At 49.3% G+C, this 23691-nt stretch overlaps 1 protein-coding gene across 3 annotated transcripts in view; it reads right to left on the minus strand.

Annotated features, from left to right (window-relative positions):
* The window catches only part of ZFP64 (ZFP64 zinc finger protein), a 74093-nt gene extending 60696 nt beyond the window's left edge, over positions 1–13397 (minus strand). For 2 of the 3 annotated variants that reach the window (XM_065922199.1, XM_065922197.1), the window contains exons 1-2: positions 13211–13397; positions 10303–10542 (exon numbers count right to left, since the gene is read on the minus strand). In XM_065922199.1, coding sequence (XP_065778271.1) covers positions 10303–10542; positions 13211–13256 — 286 coding nt within the window. In that variant the 5' untranslated portion in view covers positions 13257–13397. The remainder of the gene's footprint in view (positions 1–10302; positions 10543–13210) is intronic. The other variant, XM_065922198.1, reaches the window with a different exon arrangement.
* Positions 13398–23691: the final 10294 nt, after the last annotated feature.

The raw sequence follows: 23691 nt of genomic DNA on the forward strand, positions 1-23691 counted from the left end.
TTCTGCCTGTGCTGCGCGTGCTTTTGGTGTCTTTGGGGGAGGCATCCAACTGGAGGGGTCACTTGGGGGGTCCCTTGTCTGTCTTCAGATTTGGCATAAACAGTGGAATCTGAGTGTCCAGCAGACGTGAAGGCAGCAGGGACAACCCCAAGATCCGCTGAGTGGGGGAAGTGCTTCTAGCAGAGGCGTGAACTCACCCCCAGGGAAGAATGTTCTCAACCCCTCTTTCCACTGGGGTGACCTGTAGCATGAGCTGCCGCTTTCTGGGGGTGTGGGTGGGATGGGGGAGTCTCCCAGAGTTCAAGGCCTCGCCTCCCCCATGGGTGGCTCTTACAATCAAGTGCAGTGCTTCTGGATCAGCCCCCACGCCCCCCTGCACCCCCAGCAGCTCACAGCCTCACCCCTGCTTTCGGTTCTGTGTGACTCTGGGGCTCTCCTTGGCTTGCCACTGTGCCCAGCTGCACCTCTGAAACACACAGCTTGTTACATGCAGTCTCGGTTTGTAGCAGGAGTACCTCGGGTGTTCAGTTATTCACTCATGATGTTGCTTAAAAAGTAAGACTGTCTCATGAATTTCACAGGGAGCCAAAACCGCTCTCTGAGCTTAGGACCCACCGGTGTCTGAGGCCCGCTGAGCTCACAGGGGCCCCTGCAGCTCTTCCCACGAAACCGCCCTGTGAGTATCTGAGGTCGTCCACATCCCCCAAGTCCCGTGGCTTCTCCTTTCTCTTCTTCAAGTTAAACACTCCAGTTTTAATCCTTTTCTCTTTTTTAAAATTAAAAGTGCATTATATTGTCAACACAAAAGAAAACACCGACTGGAGAATATCCAGGCAGCGCAGAAAAGCGTGGAGAAGAAAAGCAGAGCGATGCTGGCCCCACGTGGGAACGTTCCCCCGCACGACGCGCTCACGGAATTCTGTACCCTCCCCGAAGCCCTCATCTCCGCTGTAACTAGCTACGGGGTGAAGTATCTGATGACCTTCCTCTCCGCCATTCGCTTGGATGAGCCCAGTGAGGACGTGTATTTCCCCCCATCACTGTCTCCTAGAGCCTCACAGGATTCTGGCACAGGTCAGGGGCTCAAGGAACACCTGTTGAGTTAGTGATGGATCAGAGGGCTCACGGATTCTTTTTACACAGAATTTTAAAAATACAGAACTGAGATCACGGCTTCAATCATTTTGTATTCTTTTCTTTCTTATTAAACGATTAAACAATTTTATTAAACAGTTTTGCTATGTGAAAGCATGCTGCCACGTTATCAATTCATCCAAAACACCACTTCTCACGGCTACATAACGTGCCACATTTTGGCCGTCCCAGCTAAATGAACCCTTTCCTCTTTTTTGGACATTGAGTTGGTTTCTAGGGGTTTACCTTTATAAATAACAGCTATCCAAAAATTTTAACTTATCTCTTTAGTTTCTCTGGATACCTTCCTGTAAGCTGAAGAACCGAGTCAAAATGGAACGGTCATTGTATGGCTTGGTGACTCATAACTATAAGACCTTCAGGGAAATCTAAATATATATTCTCCCCTTCACCTTGGCTATCACACAGACTATCTGACAGGACAATATGAGATCATTTTAGTTTAATCTGCATTTCTTTCATAATTGGTAAAGAATCCCTTTTCACTGTATTTTATTCATTCACATATCTTCTTTAGGAACTGCCTGTTCAGGCTATTAGCTCTGTCTTTTTTTTTTTTTTTATTATTAAATTTTGACTTTTTTCTCATTTACTTGTAAATGATCTTTACAAGTCAAGGCTACTCCTTCACGGTCACATACTTAAATCTACTGTTTGCTTTTCCCTATATTGTCCATGCTCACAGCTCACATTTAGGGGTCGTGATTCAAGTGAATCAAACTCAGCATTCACTCCTGGGAGAATTCTGTAAGGAATTCTGTAAGGAAAGGTGGTCTCACGCTCTTCTAAAGGGTTTCCCCTCACGTCATCCACACCTGATCCGCAGGTCCCGGTTCCAAGGGCTGAGGCCAACGCCAGCTTCTGATTCCTGCCCCTGCCCGTCTCTCTGCGGCAGCTGGCTGGTCTGGGGGCAGACACGGGCACAGAAGCTGGACCGATCAGACCTGCCTGCCCTGCAGTTAGGAACTGGGACAAAGACACCATGGTTTGCTGTGGACATATCATCTATTTTGGAAAAAGAAGCACCCATGTGCCAGACATGCCACCGACAGTGTCTAGAGTTCTAGTCCAGAGTTCCTTCCTGCCTCTCTCCCGGCCCAGCGGTTCTCAAAACTGATCAGGAAGCAGAGATTCTGATGGGAGGTCTGGGGATAGTCTGGTATATTTATAGCTGTAATTTACACACATTTTCCGTTCTTTTGCATACCAGCTTTGAGAACTGCTGCCCGAGCCTATTCCAGGAGGACAGTGGCAGGAGAGTGGGTGGCCAGAAGGGCTTTGGGCTTGGATTCACAGCTAAGCCCCTTCTCCATGACCCTTGCTGGCCTGGCTACACCAAGACAGTGGAACTGGGCCTGTCACCCATCTTAGCCGATGGGACCTGGGATTCCTGGGGAAGCGTTTCCTCTCTGTTAAAGAGAAGGTCCCTTTCTGCGTCCCTGAGCCGGGCTGAGTGAAGACTTGAGGAGGAAAGCAGCCACCTTGTGGCCACGAGGAGCATTACGGCCCGGTAGAGCAAGGCAACGCAGAAACCCTGGGTCTGCCCGGCCAGCTCTCATCCTGGGATGAGCAGAACCTCACACTCCAGCCCTCCTGAAGCTTAGTGTTAAGAGCAACCAAAAGCACCCGAACTAACCCGAGCCCTCACTGACTGGCCCAGACTCCCAGGACCCCGCTCAGAACCACCCAGATGGGGCTGTTAAGGAGGGGGCTGGGGATCTCCATCTTTCACTGAAGCTCCAGCGGGTTCTTTTGAGAAAGGCTGCGATGAGGTTTACCAAGGGTGCTGAGGGGCGGCCAGACGCACAGCTTCTGCAGTCTGAGAGCTTGGCTTCCAGCCCCAGGTCTGGCTTCCAGCCCCTAGCTGGCTCTGTCACCTCGATCAAGTTATTTAATGCCTTTGTGCTTTAGTTCATTATGGGTAAAACGGGGATAATAATTATTAGTATCTAATATATGTTGCAAATTTTTAATTTTTTAAATTAAACGTTAAATTCGCTAACAACTGAAGTTGTGAAAACGTGCTTCACACAGTGAGAAAACTGCTCGGCACAATAACAAGCAGCACGTAAGAATGAGCTGGTTTTCCCAGGTGGCAGAGCAGTGAAGGATCCGCCTGCCCATGCAGGAGGCGTGGGTTCCGTCCCTGACGTGGGCAAGATCCTCTGGAGGAGGAAATGGCCACCCACTCCGGCGTTCTTGCCTGGGAAATCTCATGGACAGAGGAGCCTGGCGGGCTGCAGTCCCTGGGGTCAGAGTCAGACACGACTGAACGGCTAACACACACACACAAGAATTAGCTGCTACTATTATTATTGCTGGATCCTCCGGGCAACTCACGACCTGGTTTGTTTTACTAAATTGCTCACACACTTGACAACCTTCAGTGGCTCCCTAGCTCCTTCAGAATAAAGGCCAGATCAAAGCAGGGGCTGCTACTCCATACGCCCTATATCATCTCCAGCCACTGTGGTCAGAGCTCCCCTTCAGCAGCAGGGGTCAGCTTCTCCACCTCCAGACCATCGGGAGGATATGCCCCGCTCCCTCTGTCTTCCTCCCAAAGGCTGGTGAGATTCTCAAGGTCTATCACGTGTGATCTCACTCATCATTTTCCCCGTGGCTTTCCCCGCCAAAACCAACCTACTCCATGAACTCTCTGCATGAGGGGGTACTGTCACACATGGCTGGGCTTGTGTGTCTTACAACTAAGATCTCCTCCGCTCCCGGACGAGCTTGGAATCCTCCAAGGGAAGCATCTCTATTACCTTGGCTCCAGCATCTGGCGCCCGCCAGTCCCAGAGCTGCCCTCACCGGGCCCTCATGATGGAGCCGGCGCCATGCCATGAACCTCATGGACTTGAACGAGTTGAATCTGAACTGTACCCCCTCCTGCATTTACTTGGTAACTTTTACTGAGCGCCTAGGATGTGCCAGGCCTGCTGCTGGGCGGCCGGAAAGCAAGACTGATTAGTCCCTGCTCCAGGGAGATTATGGGGCTTCCCTCGTAGCTCAGTCGGTAGAGTCAGCCTGCAGTGCCGAGACCGGGTTCGATCCCTGGGTCGGGAAGGTCCCTTGTAGAAGGATATGGCAACCCACTCCAGTGTTCTTGCCTGGAAAAATCCCATGGACAGAGGAGCCTGGTGGGCTACAGTCCATGGGGTCGCAAGAGTTGGACACAACTTAGTGACTAAACCAGGGAGATTATAGTCTACTAAACTAGAAGTTAAACCACTACCTTGCTTACTATTAATTAGTTGTTTTGCAAATACAGAATAAGGGTCATTTAAAATTAAGAAAAGAAAACAAAACAACCCACTACTTTGAGGCCCACAGGCCAAACTGAGCCTTCAGATAATTCTGTTTTTAAGGCTTTCAACATCAGTTAGGTGGGCTGGGTCTTCCCCAGGTCAATGACCTCTGGCCAAAGACCACCAGGGACACACCTGTAGTTGAATAAGTTGATTACTCCTTACAGTAGGGGAGCCCTCACCCCATGGGGGCTGTGGACGGTCTCAGTCAGAGGGTGCCTGGAGGCACATAGAGTTTTAGATGTTTGGGGCTCGTGGTAGATGATTCCGCGAGGAGGCGTCAAGGAAGCCTGCACTGGAGGCTGTCAGGAAGCGGGGACAAGCCTATGACTTGATGTCTTAGCGACCGTGCTGAGATGCAGAGAAGGCAGAGCAGTAGAGCGGCAGGGCAGGAGGGGCGCCCGGGGCGCTGAGGCTCAGGCATGATAACAGAGTTCTGTTCTCAGCCCGTCCCTGCAGTCAGGGCTGCCCTGTCCCACGTGGACGTTCTGGGCCTCTCTTCGGCAGGGGAACAGCATGGCCCGCGCCCGGGGAGTTAACCCAGCTCCCAGCGATGCCCACTCCCGCTCACAGCTGACCTGCTGCCGTATTTGCTGCCCCTGCCTGATCCCTGGAGCATCTAAATTCACTTCTCTGGCTAAAGACTGTTTGTTACCAAATAAACTGATGGCAACTGTGATAAGCACTGGTTGAGGAAGTGGTGAAGAACCTAACCTTCGGGGGTGGGGAAGGGAGGGAGAAATCATGGCTAGCTTCTAGCTGGGGGTGACTTTTAACCTGGGTCCTAAAAAAGTAGGAATGAACCAGAAGAGGCAGGAAAACGTCAGTGATAACTCAACTAACACTGTCTGGAGGCTTGCCATGAGTCAGAGCCTGCATAAAATTTTCCATGTGCTGTTTCACTTAATTTCTACAGCCCCCTGATTCAGTAAGTAATGAGAACTAACCCTGACAGCTTGAGTGTCTACCATGTGGGAGCCCCTGGCAGCGACCCTCTGAGGTGAGTACTATCATCACTCTCCCGTTTTACAGCTGGGCAAAGGGAGACACCGAGACCCTAAGTCACCCGCCCGAGGTCACCTGGATGGGAAGTGATGCAGCTGGGATTTGAACCCAGACAGGCAGTCTGGCTCAGGAACCCAGACTCTCTCCACTACCAGGTTCTACGGCCTTTCTGTGTATTTTTGTCCCCACTTTAAAAAGGAGACAACACAAGCTCTTACAACTTAAAACACAGCTCCTAAGGCCCTCTGCAGCCAAGACTTTAACACAGGGGCCTGACCCCAGGCCCCATGACCTCAAGGGAGGAACTTAGAAAAATGCAGGTAGGATGCTAGTTTTTTCCACCAGCATCAAGATCTAATTTTACTGCTTTTATAGAGAAGTTCTCAAATCAAACGCCAAATGATAGGCAGCTTTCAAAGCTAGCAGGCAGAGAATAAATTTTACTTTATATCCAACATGGCAACCCACTCCAGTGTTCTTGCCTGGAAAATCCCACGGACAGAGGAGCCTGGTGGGCTACAGTCCATGGGGTCGCAAAGACCGAAGCGGCTGAGCAGGAGGAAGGCTCTGGTTTAATCAAGGACTGGAGGGACCATGGGCCCTGGCCAAGGGCTGGGTGCGGGTATCGAGAGGAATCTGCCAGGTGGTGCGGGGCGGTGAGCACCTTTCCAACTGGGTCGAGGCCTGGACCCCCCGGGAGCTTGTTAAACACGCAGATGACTGCGCCTCAGCCAGGCGGATCCGGAGGTGCAGCCCTGGCACCAGCACCTTTAACAAGATCCCCTGGGACCCCCGTCCAAACTGCTGCTGCTGCAACGTTGAAGCCCAAACTCTGGGGAAGCTGGACCCAGCAAACCAAAACAAACAGTGTAGAAGAACGGGGGTGGGGGGGAAGCAAGATGCTGCTTGTTTGGGGGCAGAGCTGCAGGCACACGCAGGGAGAGCAGCGGGGTCAGGCAGAGACCCAGCGTCCTGCTAACCTCACGTGTGCGCTCGTCTTGATGCTAAGAAAGTGAAAGTCGCTCAGTCATCTATCTTAATAAAGTGAAAGTCGCTCAGTCGTGTCCGACTCTTTGCAACCCCATGGACTATACAGTCCGTGGAATTCTCCAGGGCAGAATCCTGGAGTGGGTAGCTTTTCCCTTCTCCAGGGGATCTTCCCCACCCAGGGATCGAATCCAGGTCTCCCGCATGGTGGGCGGATTCTTCACCAGCTGAGCCACCAGGGAAGCCCTTCATGTTAATAAAAGCGGTCACTTACTGAGTTCAACGACTGTCCCAGGTCCTTTATTTGGATTACTGCAGAGTCTCACAACAACCCAATGATATTAGGCACCTAATTCTACAACCCGGTAGTATTCGTTTGCTGTCTACTCACTAAGTCACGTCCAACTCTTTGTGTAGCCCGCCAGGCTCCTCTGTCCATGGGATTTCCCAGCAAGAATACTGGAGTGGGTTGCCATTTCCTTCTCAGGGGATCTTCCTGACCCAGGGATGGAACCTGCGTCTCCTGCACTGCAGGCAGATTCTTTACCGCTGAGCCACCTGGGACACACCTAGGAGTATTAGGTACCCTTTTTAATAATCCCTTCCTGCAGACGAGGAACACCGAGTGAGTGACATGCCCAGAGCCCAGGGCTGCCGACCGGGGTGGAGGTCACGCAGCCCGTCTCTGGCGCGTGGCGCCCCCGTCAGCTCTGTGCGGTGGGGAACCTCCAGCAGCGGGCGCCTAGGCGTACAGGGCGGTCGGCAAAACTGAGGCAGGGCTACGGTGAATAAGGGCGGGGCCGTGGAGGTGCCAGGAGGCGGGTGAAGGGCTCCGAGCCGAGAACTAGGACAGAGGAAGGGGCGGTTAGGTGGTGTGGGGTCAGCCTCACCAGTGGACGTGAGACGCGGGCCCCCGTGCATTCATCCACACAGAACCCGTGACGGGAATGAGGCTGGGGGTCCAAATGCAGTGGGACAGACCTTAAGTTTGTTCTGCAAATGATCCTTTAATTACGGGGACCTGATCTGAGAGGACAGTGCACATGTGTGTGGTCTCGGGGGGCTCTTTGAGGCAATGCAGTTAAGCCCAGCTCGGACACACGCACCAGCGTTAGGTCAGTTCAAGGCAGAGGGAGCAGCACACACAAAGGCTCAGGGTGAAGCGACTCGTTCGGAAAACAGAAAGGACATCATCACGGTACTGTGGCTCAGAGGGCAGGGGAGTGTCCTGAGATGAAGCCAGGTCCTGTGTGCAGACGGCCCTGAACCTGAGGTTTTGCGGTTGAGCTGGTGTCAGCCAGGTAAAGGCAGGAAAGGTATTTCAGGCAGAGGGAACAGCACCAGTGAAGGCTCAGCGCCCAGAAAGATGCAACGGCCACAGATGAAGGGTCTTGAGGCCTCCCTGCGCTGGGGCCTCGGGTCCCAGGCTTCACACTGGTGTGCGGGGTGACTGGGAGTTTGTTTCTGAGAACAGATAACCCAACACTAAATCTTCAGGGAGGAGACCATGAGGGCAAAGGCCAAGGGACGTAAGTCCCAGGACTGTCTTGAACCTGTGCTGGGACACTGACCATCTCTCATCTCCACTTGCAGCTTCACTTTGTCCAGCTGTAAGATGAGAAGGTGGTACCAGGCTCATCTCTAAGGTGGGTTTCAGTTCGAACACTCTCTTGGTGATTTCCTCTAAGATGAGATTAAGAGAAACTCAGGAAAAAGTGGGAAGACCTCAAGGTAACCTGATTAAAGTTTGTGAGGTGTTCAATGCTTAACAGATTTCAGCAGAAACATTATTTCGAATGCATTAAGGAAACGACCACAAAACTTCACCTGCTGCCAAAAAATTCAGACACAACATTAATGTACAACTGATAAGGTAAAAGCTGGTACCCCCACTTCGGAGGTTCTCCACATCTTAGCTCCCGATTAACCGTTTGCAAAACATTGAAAACAAGTCAGAAGTGGCTGATGGGCTCAATCAAGCTCCAGATGTATTTTGTTTGACCAACAAAGTTTTTTTTCCCCTCGTTGCCTGGCATGTGGGATCTTAGTTCCCTGACTGGGGATCAAACCTGTACTCCCTGCAGTGAAAACACAGTCTTAACCACTGAACTGACAGGGAAGTTTCCTAACAAAGTTTTAAAATTTGGGAAATTTTACATCTTTCAGCTTCTCAGAAAAACCCAAATATCTTACTGATTGAATCCAAAGAGCAACTTTCTCTGTTTCACCAGAGTCCCCACCTTCCCCTAACGCCTTCTGCAGAGGTGACTTCACTCTTTAACATTACCTGCCTCATTCCTGCTCTAGAAGCTTTCCTTGAATATAATATGTATGCATATATATACCTGTTTATATTTACCTTGAGATTCTATGTGGGTACACAGATCTAGCTCTCCTTTTCAGAGCTAAGTCACATTCCACTGTCTGAATTTATTCATCTAATTAATTATTAGATTATTATTCATTATCCATCTGTGGCATTTATTCATCTAATCTCCTCCTGACATACATGTTACAAAGGTTCCATTTTCTTTACAGTATATCCGTAAACACCCTTGTACATTTTTACTTGTCAAGTTTTATAGGATAAATACCTATAAAAGTGCACACACTGGGTAAATGTGTACATTTTAAAATTTGAAAGATTCTAAATGTAAGAATTAAAGTTTGAAAGATATCACAAGATTGCCCAGCTTATATGAATGGATATCTCCAGAAAGGAAAGGGAAGCAGTATTTGACTTGCATTTCTTTATTATTGAGTGATGATGAGGCAATGGCGCATCCTTGTCTACTTACTGGCTCTTGAGCAGCAACTGCTGCTCTTTGCTGACTTTTCCACTTAGTCCTTTTATTGATTTTTAGGAGTTTTTTTTTTTTTTTATGAAGGATATTAGGCCTTAGTCACATGTACTATATTTTTTTCCCCCCAGTTGTCTTTAGGCTTTTTTTATACATTGTTTTTACTTTGGAAAAATGGTAACTTTATTTGCAACTACATAATAATTCTTTGTCTTTTGGGGGGGCAATCCTATAATCTGCTTTCTTTGGAAGGCACTGTACTAAAAAATATATTTTTTGATTTAAAAATTTGAATGCCTTTAGCTAACAAATACATTCTCTATTTTCCCATAGGATCCAACGGTGGGTCTACCAACTATCTCATAAATGGGTGACTTACTACATTTAAAGTGCTCTGTCTTATCCCTTAAGGCAGATTATAAAGGAGTAAGCGTAGGGGTGTGTGAGTGTTTGGGTCTCTCCGCGTGTGTATAGTTTTTTTTCTACAACTTTGACGGTTTCATTGTGCACATTTAACTTTTGGATCCATCTGCAGTTTCTTTTGGACACGACCAAGAACTCGGATGAACTTTTCTGTTTCTCTGGTTGGTGGCACAGGGAAGGGGAGTCATCAATACTTGTTTATAGATTTAAAAAATTTCTTAAGCATTTTTTTTGTCCTTTACACAAAGAATGCAAATTCAGGAATCACACACTTATTCCCACCACTCCAAATAACCACTTCTTCCTTTTTTACCATTTCCTGCAAGTATTTTTTTCTTGGTATATAGGGTTTTTTTTTTGGTTTTGTTTTAAAAACCTGGTTTTTGTCTGGTAGTTTTGTTTAGCACGTGACAACAATTTATAACTGCTACCACTTAATGTTTTAACCTAGCAGTTCCCAAATCTGGCCAGGCAGCTAGCTTCCCCATGGAGCTTGTTAAAAATAATGAATCAGCAATCCTAGGGGGTGGGCCCTGGATGTCTATATTTTTAACAAGATCTGTAGAGGCGTCTGGGACACAGCCAGGCCAACTCTAAGTGACTACCCCACCCCCCAACCATACCTGTGATCGTCTGGGTCTCGGAGGTGATGGTTCGCGTGGTGGTCTGAGTCTGGGTGGCAGGCACCGTTTCCTCCGATACAAACTGGACCGTGCTGGGCGCCGCCCCAGACGTGCCGGTCAGCTGGCAGCCACTCTGCTTGTGAGCTACAAAGGCGTCCAAATTGTTAAACTGCTGCTTGCAGATGCCACAGATGTGGATGTCGGGAGTCAGCTCCACCAGCACTGTTGTGCCACCTGGAACTCCATGGGACAAAGGGGAAGTCAGGGGTTAATTTCAGACAGCTTGGAATGACAACACACACCAGACCCATGTAAGAAAAATGGGCATGGTGGCAGATGTGGCTAGCTGCTGGCCCAATATCTATTCCACTCCCCTCTTCTTGCACACAGAACCTCAGTTCTGCCCAGCAGCAACACACCCACCCAAGTAATGCTCCTGATTATTCCCTGTGGGGGCACTAGTGGTATTTCATGCAAGAAGGTTCTTCCCTGCACTTCAAGAAGGCTACCTTGCACTTCAAAGGACCATCTCCTATCTCAGATAAAATGTAATTATACTTCTCAGTCATTATGAAAACTAAGGCTCCCACTATTCCAACACTCTCTGCCATCATGAGAACCACTAGCCTGAATCTCCCTTCAGCCTTGAATGCAGATGTGATGCCAGGTGCTTCTGCAGCCATATTGTAACATGAGGTAAATAGTAAGATCTCTACAAAAGTTTACTTCACTGATCCCCTAAATCAACTCTAGAATCAATCAATTCCAGACTTCTAATTAGGCCAGTATAGTTCAGTTTAGTTACCTATAAGCAAAATTAATTCCTGACAGAGACATTATTTCACTATAGCAACAATATCAAGAATTAATACTGTATTTAACACTTGCAAAGTGCTTACCACAGTCCTGGCACTATATTAGAAACTGCTATATAAATGTTTATTAAATAAAGAAATATAATGACTAAGTCTCTAACTAATAAGACAAACTGAATTTTTATTTTAAAAGTTTTCTTTGCCTTATTACAAGGAAATTCATGTTGATAACAGAAAATTTGGGAGAGAGGAAGCAATGAGGAAAATTACAGTCTTTCCACCTATGGCTACCAAGAACATTACAAAATATTTTCTTCCATTCATTTTCAATTAAAAATTGTTTATATCATAGTGCACTGTAAATTAATCTTTCCCCGAATACTGTTGTACAAGCATTGTGCTCTATCACTAAAAACTCTTTATATATATATATATAATTATTTAATGATAACACATTATTCCATATTTTCTAAGCCTCATAATTTCTCACTGCAGAAAGACAATTTGGTTGACTTCTAAGAAAAGATACTTTGCACTGAGCATGGTGGTTTTATAAGCCATCTTGCAAACACTGAAATAAAAGGATAGAAGGATGTGACATTTCTCTTTTCTGGAACACTGTCTTCCTGTAGCTACTGAGGTGCCCAAGCTAAGAGGAAGACAAGGAATCAAGAGACGTCGTGACTGCATCGCTGAGATTCCTTAATGATATCTGGGAGGAGATGTGGTGAAGTTTCTGCTTCATAAGATGGTTAGGAGAATTAAATGAGATGGTGCTTATAAAAGGCCAGCACAGGGGTCCCCAGCATGTCACGTGATGGGGTTATTACTGAGGGGTCCTATTTGAATTTGAAAATATCCCCTATGAAAATCTGTAATGAAAATCTGTAATGAACCCAACAGAAAACACTGGGTCTAATTTTTTTTTTTTTTTTTTGCATCATCAACAAAAAGAATTCCTTTATCTTTGCCAGGCTCCCCTGTCCATGGGTGTCCCCAGGCAGGAACACTGGAGTGGGTTGCTGTGCCCTTCTCCAGGGTGTCTTCCCAAGCCAGGGATCGAACCTGTGACTCTTCCGTCTCCAGCATTGGGAGGCGGGTTCTTTACCACTGGCGCCGCCTGAGAAGCCTCTTTATCCTTGCAAAGTTCTCCAAACCTGTCTGGGCATCAGAATAAGGGCTGGGGCGGGCTGTTTAAACACGGACACGTCCGAGCCCCACTTCGGAGATACCGAGTCCTATTGGAGGTGGGGTGGATGGGGACTGAGGTTCAGGGAAATCTGCGCTTTTCCCAAGTTATGCGGGGAACACATAGCCAAGTTTGGGAGCCAGAGTCTTCCAAGTCGTTAACGGCCACATCTAACAAGTCCCAGGGGTTCTCAAACTTCCTGTGCCTCCGAATCGCCCAGGGCACGGCCAACCTCCTCCCCTCGACCCCGGCCCCACCGCCTGGTAGGTGGGGCCCAGAGAGCTCCCCACCCCGCTTTTAAATAATAAGCGCTGGAGCTCCCAGGCGGCTGGTTCGCGCTCAGCCCCTGGTCTACACTTAAGGAGTCAAGGAGCCCGGCGACACCACGGGCTTGAAGAAGGCTGTCATCATAATGAAAGCGAATCCCAAACTCAAAACGCAAAGAACACGCCCACGGCCCCGTTCCCCATTCAGATCTCCACCTTGAACGTGGACAAGGCTTTCCAGGAAGCCGGCAAGCCCAGCCAGCCAGACCTCGTGCAGTCCTCCGAACCCCAGACTTCAAGGAGTCGGGGCCACCGGGACAGAAGTTTTCCCATCAGCGTGGCCGCGGTTACCCCAAATCCACCTCCGGGCTGCGCCGGGGCCGGGGAATGCCGCGAGCCGGTGGGCGACGGCCGGAGACGCCAGCCCTCCCCACCGCCCCCTGCCCGGGGGGCTCTCTGGAGGCTGGCGAGCGCCCCCGGCCCACCCCGGCGCCTCCAGCCCGCGCGCCCGCCGCGGTCCCCGAGACGCCGGCTCCGGGCCGCCACCCCGATTTCGGGGCCCCGGGCCTGCCCGCTGCGTCGCAGGCGTGCTTGGGCCCGGGCCCCGGAGCGCGCACTGCGCCCGGAAAAGCACTTACTTTGCACCGAGCCCGGGAAGCTCTCGCCCTCGCTGCTCGCGTTCATGGCCGCAGACTGGGGGCGAGGGGGTCCCCGGCCGGCCGGGGTGCCAGGGCGCGGGGCGCGCGGGTCTACATGGTGCGGGGACTTTTCCTTTTATTTTTCCACCCCTCAGCCTTCCTTCTCCCAACTCTGCGCGGCGGGGAGGACGGATGTTCAGCGAGCGCCACTTCCGCTGCCTAGAGGGCGCTGGCCCGGCCCGGCCGCACCAACCTGGCTTCGCGGCTGCGGCTCCCGGGGGAAGCGGCCGGCCAATCCCGACGCCCCGGGCCGCGGGGTGCCCCCGGGGTCCGGACGGCGCACACGCGGTGGGGCGGCCGCGCGTAGCGACGGGTGCGCCCCCGCCCCCCGGGGCTGCAGCAGCCGGCGCCCTGTCCGCGCCCGGAGGGCTGGGCCGGCGCGTTAGGCACCCCCACCCCGGCTCGGGCGCCTCTGCACCTGCCGCTCTGGGCGTCTGGTCCCCGCCGGGTCCGGGCAGCCGGGTCGCCCTGGTGGTTTGCAGAAGAGGACCGAGCCGGCAGCAGGTGGCTGGGTGCGTGGGGCGGGCCCCTGCCCAGGAGTGAAATAAAGAGGGCCGGGCTCACGTGCTTGGGTGGCAGCTGGGATCGGTCGCTGGGGCAAGACCCCTGGCCCCGCGGGTCCGCCAACTCTTGTGTGCACCACAACCACCCGGAGAGCTTGTTAGGACGGAGGCCGCGGGGCCAGCCCAGAGTTTCTGACTCGGTGGGTCCGGGGGGAGGCCCGAGGACCAGCCTTCTAAGTGACACGGTGAAGTTCCTGATGCCGTGGGCGCTGCTCCCCACGGTCTGACCCCGCGCTCGTCTGACTTCACCTGCTACTCCCTGGTCCCCTCAGGCGCTAGCCCCAAGCTCTTTCCAGCCTCAAGGCTTTTGTGCTTCCTCTTCCCTGTGTATCCACCTGCCACCCTGCCTAACGCCCTCAGGTCTTGATTTCAAATGCCATCCACAGAGCAGCCCTTCTTGGCTAGCCCCCCTGTTCTAATCCTGCTGTCCCTCCTCCATCCAGTGGCTCCCCCTGTTACTTTCTGGTCTGCTTTATCTTCTTAGAATTTATCAAATCTAACAAGGTCATCTGGAGTATCTCTACCTGTGTCTACCAGTCTGTCCTTCTATCTGTAGATCTATCTAATTTGTCTATCTCTACAGACAGATATGACGCTTCCCTGGTGGCTCAGAGGTTAAAGCGCCTGCCTGCAATGGGGGAGACCTGGGTTTGACCGCTGGGTTGGGAAGATTCCCTGGAGAAGGAGATGGCAACCCACTCCAGTATTCTTGCCTGGAGGATCGATCCCATGGACGGACGAGCCTGGTGGGCTACGGTCCATGGGGTCGCAAAGAGTCGGACACGACTGAGCAACTTCACTTCACTTCACAGACAGATATACAGATTTATTCATTTATTACCTGTTTTCCCTTGCCCCTTACATTCAATAAATCCTCAAGAACCTGGGATTAATAAAAACCTCTTTGCCTGGCTGATATATCTATCCCCAGCGACTTGGCCTGGTGCCCAGCACGTAGTAGGCCCAAGTAAATAGGGCGAGTGTGACTGATGGAATTATCCTGCGGTTTCCATTGAGGGTTTGCTCATTCCTTCAGCAGCAATTTACTTACAGGCGCCTGCCATGTGCCAGGCAGCGTGCTAGCCCCTGGAGGTACAAGGGTGACCCTGACTATTTACTTCCTGCTCTGATGGAACTTGGATGGTGGCTAGCGATGCAGTCCACGCTAAAGAGTCAGATCAGCCGTGTAATTTCTTGAGAGTGACATGATCTCAGAAGACATGAAACAAGGCTGTGATAGTGGCTTCTTGGCCTATCTGAGCAAGCAATATTTGAATGAGGCCGCTGCGACTGGGGGTGCTAGAGTCCCGAGTGACAATGCGCTAGATGGGGACAGGCCCCCCGCCCACCAGTCCCACTGCGAGTCTCACGCTCTCCCCCAGCTGCTCAGGTCGGCCAGACCCCCCCACTGCTGCTGCTCAGACACGCCCAGCTCTGCATTTCCTCCTCCTTCTGTCTGGATTGCCTTCCCCTGGTCTCTGCAGGACTAGCTTCTTTCTGTCGTCCAGGGCCAGATGGAAGGTCGCTTTGTGGGAAGGCCTTTTCTCTCTCTTATCTGAAGTACTTACCCCCGCTTGGTACACTGTGTACATCGGCTTCATCACGCCTGCTCCTGGTCAATGTGATCCAGAAAGGCCCTGCAGCTTAGGGCGATATTTACATTTTTAACGCTTGATAAATGAATCCCCACCTGGATGAACATTTCCAGCCTCATGCCCCTTCCCAGTCACTCTTACCCCAGCTCCCCAAGTCCAGAGAGGTACACACCATACAGAATTCTGTTGCTGCGGATTCCTTTTGTTGAGAGCAGTAATTTTTATTTTTGTTGGAAGAGGAGAAATACCAAGGGGGCTTGCTAAGGAACAAATTCTAAAGTTCCAATCCAGACCCAACTGCACCCAAACTTCCTAAGGCAAGACCTGGTAATTTGCATGTATTTCACAAGTGCTTCAGGTAATTCTTAACCACGATGTAATTGGGGGCCTTACGAATCAGTGATTTGTGGACCCTGAATTTTACAACGTATTATGAACTTTGTAACCCGAAGGTTGATGTCATTCTCCCTAAGTGGCAGTTGGAGAGCCAGGGTGCAACATATCCCTATGAATGATGCTCCTAATATGAGTCAAGAGCATCAAGAGGGGGGAATGAAGAAAGAAGTCATAGGGCCTGGACTCCATCTCAGGCCTGTCTGTGCTGATCGTGCTCGGCCACCTCTCTAGTGGACTCTGAACTCTCTGCTTAGTGCCTGCGGGAACAACCAGGGAAGGATAAGACCCCTCCGGACAGGGGAACCTGTCATATCCAGGTTACTCATCACCTAAGAGAAAACACACTAATCACCCCTGCCTCCAGACAGTATCTATCGGAATGTAACCACAGGCTTATCGTTATTAACTGGTTGGAATGTAACCGCGGGCTTATTGATTATTAACTGTTTGAACACATAACACGTGAATGACGGGGTTATTGTGATTGTATTTACCCTTCCTTTGTAAGCCTCAAGGGATTTGGGGTGGTGGGTTTGGACACGTACACATGGGGTATAAAAGATTTTCACAAATGCCGGTCGGGGTCCTTGGCTAAGAGGAGACTCTGCCTTGGGCTCGCCGGTGTAATAAACTGCACTCCACTATCAAAAAAGTCAGCCCGACCTGGACACACACTGTTCCAAGGTGATGTAAACCCTGGAGCTGTTTTGCTGTAACTAGTTGGGTGACCTGCATGGGAGATTCGGCTGCTTTCTGCCTCACTTATCTATAATCTGGAGACAGTGATGGTACCTCCTTCCCTAAGGTCTTTTCAGAGAAAGTGAAAGTGGAGTCCTTCGGCTGGTCCGACTGCCACCCTGTGGACTGTAGCCTATCAGGCTCCTCAGTCCATGGAGTTTTCCAGGCAAGAGTACTGGAGTACTGCTATTTCCTTCTGCAGAGGATCCTCAAACCCAGGGATTGAGCCTGGGTCTCCCACATTGCAGGCAGACACTTAAGCACCTGGGAGTCAGTGTATATAAAGTGCTTAGAATACTGCCAGGGCAGCATTAGCATGACTGGGACACAGAGGTTTAAGAGAATTTAAATGTTTACCCCACGTCCAAGGGCAAAGGAGAAGCCCCAGCAAGACGGGAGGAGGGGCAAATTCACGTTTAGAATCAAACCCTTCCCCACCAGAGATGCTCAGGGGGCTCAAACACGCCTTGTGCGCACCAGGGCCCAGGGACCCCACAGAGACTGAGCCAGAGCCGTGTCTGAGCATCTCCTGCAGAGGTCCGCGTCAGCAGTGGCCCGCCGCAGGGGCGGGGGCTCTGGTGCAGCAGACCTGGGTGTGGCATGAGCCCTCCTGGAGGAGGTCGCCACTAACCCACCACAGAGCCGCCAGAACTTACCCAGGACGGGGGAGACAGACCCCTGGAGGGCGCAGCAGAACCTTGTGCTCCAGGACCCAGGGGAAGGAGCGGTGACCCACAGGAGACTGACCGGGACTTGCCCGGCGTGTCCAGGAGTCTCCGGGGAGGCGTGGGTCGGCGGGGGCCTGCTGGGGGGCCGGGGGCACCGAGTGGGGTGGTGCACGCCTGGGACCTTTTGAAGGAGGTCGCCGTTGTCTTCATTGCCTCCACCATGGTTTGGACCCAGGTAAGGAGCAGGGAGGGAACACAGCCCCACCCTTCAACAGAAAATCGGATTAAAGATCTACTGAGCATGGCTCCGCCCCTCAGAACAAGACCCAGTTTCCCCTCAGTCAGTCTCTCCCATCAGGAAGCTTTCATCAGCCTTTTATCCTTCTCCATTAGAGGGCAGACAGACTGAAAACCACCATCACAGAAAACTAACCAATCTAATCACATGGACCACAGCCTTGTATAACTCAGAGAAACTATGAGTCATGCTGTGTGGGGCTACCCAAGATGGATGGGTCATGGTGGAGAGTTCTGACAAAGTGTGGTCCATTAGAGAAAGGAATGACAAACCACTTCAGTATTCTTGCCTTTAGAACCTCATGAACACCATGAAAAGGCAAAAAGATAGGACACTGAAAGAAGAACTCCCCAGGTCGGTAGGTCCCAATATGCTACTGGAGATCAGTGGAGAAATAACTCCAGAAAGAATGAAGAGATGGAGCCAAGCAAAACAACACCCAGTTATGGATGTGACTGGTAATGCATAGGAACCTGGAATGTTAGGTCCACAAATCAAGGCAAACTGGAAGTGGTCGAACAGGAGATGGCAAGAGTGAAAGTCGACATTTTAGGAATCAGTGAAGTAAAATGGACTGGAATGGGTGAATTTAACTCAGATGACCATTATATCTACTACTATGGGCAAGAATCCCTTAGAAGAAATGGAGTAGCCATCATGGTCAACAAAACAGTCCGAAATTCAGTACTTGGATGCAATCTCAAAGACGACAGAATGATCTCTGCTCGTTTCCAAAGCAAAGAATTCAGTATCATGGTAATCCAAGCCTATGCCCCAACCAGTAATGCTGAAGAAGCTGAAGTTGTATGGTTCTATGAAGACCTACAAGACCTTCTAGAACTAACACCCAAAAAAGATGTCCTTTTCATCATAGGGGACTGGAATGCAAAAGTAGGAAGTCAAGAAACACCTGGAGTAACAGGCAAATTTGGCCTTGGAGTACAGAATGAAGCAGGGCAAAGGCTAATAGAGTTTTGCCAAGAGAACGCACTGGTCATAGCAAACACCCTCTACCAACAACACAAGGGAAGACTCTACACCTGGACATCACCAGATGGTCAATACTGAAATCAGACTGATTATATTCTTAGCAGCCAAAGATGGAGAAGCTCTATACAGTCAGCAAAAACAAGACCGGGAGCTGACTGTGGCTCAGAACATGAACTCCTTATTGCCAAATTCAGACTTAAATTGAAGAAAGTAGGGAAAAACACTAGACCATTCAGATATGACCTAAATCAAATCCCTAACGATTATACCATGGGAGTGAGAAATAGATTTAAGGGACTAGATCTGATAGAGTGCCTGATGAACTATGGATGGAGGTTTGTGACATTGTACAGGAGACAGGAATCAAGACCATCCCCATGGAAAAGAAATGCAAAAAAACAAAATGGCTGTCTGAGGAGGCCTTACAAATAGCTGTGAAAAGAAGGGAAGCAAAAAGCAAAAGAGAAAAGGAAAGATATTCCCATCTGAATGCAGAGTTCCAAAGAATAGCCAGGAGAGATAAGAAAGCCTTCCTCAGTGATCAATGCAAAGAAATAGAGGAAAACAATAGAATGGGAAAGACTAGAGATCTCTTCAAGAAAATTAGAGATACCAAAGGAACATTTCATGCAAAGACGAGCACAATAAAGGACAGAAATGGTATGGACCTAACAGAAGCAGAAGATCTTAAGAAGAGGTGGCAAGAATACACAGAAGAACTGTACAAAAAAAGATCTTCACAACCCAGATAATCATGATGGTGTGATCACTCACCTAGAGCCAGACATCCTGGAATGTGAGGTCAAGTGGGCCCTAGGAAGCTTCACTATGAACAAAGCAAGTGGAGGTGATGGAATTCCAGTTGAGCTATTTCAAATCCTGAAAGATGATACTGTGAAAGTGCTGCACTCAATATGCCAGCAAATTTGGAAAACTCAGCAGTGGCCACAGGGCTGGAAAAGGTCCGTTTCCATTCCAATCCCAAAGAAAAGCAATGCCAAAGAATGCTCAAACTACCGCACAATTGCACTCATCTCACATGCTAGTAAAGTAATGCTCAAAATTCTTCAAGCTAGGCTTGAACAATACGTGAACTGTGAACTTACAGATGTTCAAACTGGTTTTAGAAAAGGCAGAGGAACCAGAGATCAAATTGCCAACATGCGCTGGATCATCAAAAAAGCAAGAGAGTTCCAGAAAAACATCTACTTCTGCTTTATTGACTATGCCAAAGACTTTGACTGTGTGGATCACAATAAGCTGTGGAAAATTTTTCAAGAGATGGGAATACCAGACCACCTGACCTGCCTCTTGAGAAATCTGTATGCAGGTCAGGAAGCAACAGTTAGAACTGGACCTGGAACAACAGACTGGTTCCAAATCAGGAAAGGAGTATGTCAAGGCTGCATATTGTCACCCTGCTTATTTAACTTATATGCAGAGTACATCATGAGAAACGCTGGGCTGGAAGAAGCACAAGCTGGAATCAAGGTTGCCGGGAGAAATATCAATAACCTCAGATATGCAGATGACACCACCCTTATGGCAGATAGGGAAGAAGAACTAAAAAGCCTCTTGATGAAAGTGAAGGAGGAGAGTGAAAAAGTTGGCTTAAAGCTCAATATTCAGAAAACAAAGATTATGGCATCTGGTCCCATCACTTCATGGCAAATAGATGGAGATACAGTGGAAACAGTGTCTGACTTTATTTTTCTGGGCTCCAAAATCACTGCAGATGGTGATTGCTGCCATGAAATTAAAAGACGCTTACTCCTTGGAAGAAAAGCTATGACCAGCCTAGACAGTTTATTAAAAAGCAGAGACATTACTTTGCCAACAGAGGTCCGTCTGGTCAAGGCTATGGCTTTCCCAGTAGTCATGTATGGATGTGAGAGTTGGACTATAAAGAAAGTTGAGCACAGAAGAACTGATGCTTTTGAACTGTGGTGTTGGAGAAGACTTTTGAGAGTCCCTTGGACTGCAAGGAGATCCAGCCAGTCCATCCTGAAGGAGGTAAGTCCTGGGTGTTCATTGGAAGGACTGATGCTGAAGCTGAAACTCCCAACACTTTGGCACCTGATGCAAAGAAACTGACTCATTGGAAAAGACCCTGATGCTGGGAAAGATTGAGGGCAGGAGGAGAAGGGGGCGACAGAGGATGAGATGGCTGTATGGCATCACCGACTCAACGGACATGAGTTTGGGTAAACTCCGGGAGTTGGTGAAAGACAGGGAGGCCTGGCGTGCTGTACTCCGTGGGGTCACAAAGAGTCAGACGACTGAGTGACTGAACTGAACTGAACTGAAATTAATATTTACATATCTAAAAATCACTTAGTTTTGGTTGTGCCGGGCCTCCCCTGCTGCACGCAGGCTCTTCCTCGCTGCAGCGCGTGGGGCTCCCCCTGGTCGTGGCGCCCGGCCTCTCCCTGGGCCTCCCATCCCGTGGAGCGCAGGCTCGAGGCCCACAGGCTTCCCTCGGTACGGCACTGGACTTCGTTGCTCCGCGGCATGTGGGATCTTCCCAGACCAGGGATCAAACCTGTGACCCGTGCATTGGCAAGCAGATTCTCAACCAGTGGACCACCAGGGAAGCCCAAATCCTAGTTCTTGTTATTATTGTCTGTTCTTGGTTGCCATCTCCTCTCCAGGCTGTAAGCTCCTGGAGAGCATGGGCCTGATTTCTTTCACTAACCCTGCATCTCTGGAGCCTCCAACAGGGCCTGGCACATGGGACCTCAGTACAGTTTATGCTGCTGAATGAATTCACTTATGTTTCCACCAGCTGCATATTAACCGCTTGCTACTGTGCTCAGCCAGACGTTCTCTACTTCACATTCATGTCACTGCAGTGGTTTTTTTTTTCAGGTCTTAAAATATCCTTTTTTAATTTCTTTTTTTCTTTCTATACACGTACTTCTTATTATAAGAGTATTACATGTTCTTGGTTAGTAATTTAGAAAAAACACAATAATATAAGAAAAGAAAACCCGTATATAATTCACTACCCAGAAATGACTTTTTGGTTGATGAGTATACCTAAAGTTTTTTCTTCTTTTTGTGTATGTTTGTATGTGTATGTGGGCTTCCCATTGGCACTTCCTCCTGCCAATGCAGGAGGCATGAGAGAAGCGGCTTCAATCCCTGAGGTGGGAAGATCCCCTGGAGGAGGGCCGGGCAACCCACGCCAGGATTCTTGCCTGGAATTACTTATACTGCTTGTGCTATGTCATTTAATCCTTAGAACAACACATAGGTAGACACTGTCATACTAGCTTATAGATACAGAAACCGAGTCTCCTAAAAGTTAAATAAATTTCATCCACACAGAAGGCCAATAAAGGACCAGTGCAGTTAAGAATCCTTGAGGACAAGTAACTGAAACGGTATGAAGAATGGAGACTTGCATATGTTACAGTCAATCAGTTAGAATTATATCCTTCTTTCAGTGATTTCTGGCAGGAGATTTTCAGATATTTCTTCAATTATTAAGAAAACACATAGGACCCTTCCTGGTGATCCAGTGGTTAAGAACCCATCTGCCAATGCAGGGGACGTGAGTTCCATCTCCGGTTGGGGAACTAAGATCCCGCATGCTTGGAGCAACTAAAGCCCATGTGCCGCAACTACTGAGCCTCGTGTAGCCCCTGCTTGCTGCAACTAGAGAAAGCCTGAACACGGCGACGGAGGGCCAGTGCAGCCAAAAATGAATAAAAAAGAAGACACACTATTTTTATGCTGCTAGTATTTATTAATCGTAACAAGAATAATGAGGTCACAGCCACTGGCTTGATTGTTGTAAGTTCTGCAAGCAAAGATATCCTTATCCTAAGAAAATAGTTTATAATTTCAAGTGATCAAAATTTTTTTGATAGTAACCATTTAAACAGATTTAGTTTCCTATAGCAACCATGCACAGTTCACTGAAATTGGAGTTCTCAGGGCAGAAACTTCTGTTCATTTTCTTCCCTGCTGCTCACCAGCATCTATAATAGTGTCTGGCATCTAAAAAGGGATGGATAGATGGGTGATGAACAGACAAATGGATGGATGGGTTGATGATGGATGGATGGATGGAATGATTAGAATCATGGTTACTTTGGAAGACAACTATTAAAGCAAATCTTTGACAATCATAGGAAAGCATTCTTCTCTTTTCAATAAAACATACAGACAAAAGTGTGATACAGTGACAGAATCTAGAAAAATTATAGATTTCATTTAAGTTGTATGGTCACTGATATGCAAATTCCTTATAGCCTTCCTTATTTTTCTAGACAAAGGCTAACAAGAATGGCTAACCCAGAGTTCTGCGGTTTTCAAAAGTACTTGTGTCAGCAACCTCTCCACTTCTCCATTTCTCAAAAGTACTACAGAAAATTCTGGCCTCAGGTTCCACCCATAAACTTACCCAAGGTGGGTGAGCTGGCTCTGAGCCTCTTGTCGTCTGATCCCTTCCCTGCCTCCCCTGCTCAGTTCTGCAGGGGAGCTGACCCCTGTCTGTGTCTTCCAGGCTTCTGGGGCTTCTAGCTTTCTGTCGAGTTTGCTAATGGGTGGAAGGAAGTGGGAGAAGCAACCAGTCTTTTCCCAGGTCTTCCTCTCTGGGTGGCAGGGTCTGCATCTCTGCTCTGGCCTCAGATCCCAGATGGGCCCACCGTGGCCTCAGGCAGGTGGCTCTGGTTCCTGGTCTCTGAAAATACAGCCTCCTCCCTGGGGAGCACGGGCCGGTGACTTCCAGCCAATGCTATTCCCATTTGGCCTTTCAGCTATCAATTCCTGATGTCAGCTTAACTTAAATCCTCAGACTTGCTTTCTTTTCCTGGTTGGGCTCTGGTTTAAGGTTTGGATTAAGGTGTGTGGGGTTTATAATTTTCTTCTGGCTTTTCTGGACATGGCAGGTGATTCTCAATTGGAGAGTGCTGTAAAGTCTCCAAGGGAGCTTGCTGAGAACACACACACCCAGGCAACGCCCAGCCGCGCGGGAACAGAATCTGGGGGCGTGGAGCTCCAGGGGCCAAGCCTGGGGAAACGTCGTGGGTGACATGGGCTGGCCCCTCCTGACTTTCTCAGTGAAACCTGACCTAAAATCTTGGAAGCAGACCAGGGGGGCTTTTTTTATATTCCAGAACTGATTTGCCAACGTATTTGACGACGGCCTGCAATCTTTACATAA

The sequence above is a fragment of the Muntiacus reevesi genome, chromosome 2 (assembly GCF_963930625.1).
Source record: "Muntiacus reevesi chromosome 2, mMunRee1.1, whole genome shotgun sequence".
NCBI classification, from domain to species: domain Eukaryota; kingdom Metazoa; phylum Chordata; class Mammalia; order Artiodactyla; family Cervidae; genus Muntiacus; species Muntiacus reevesi.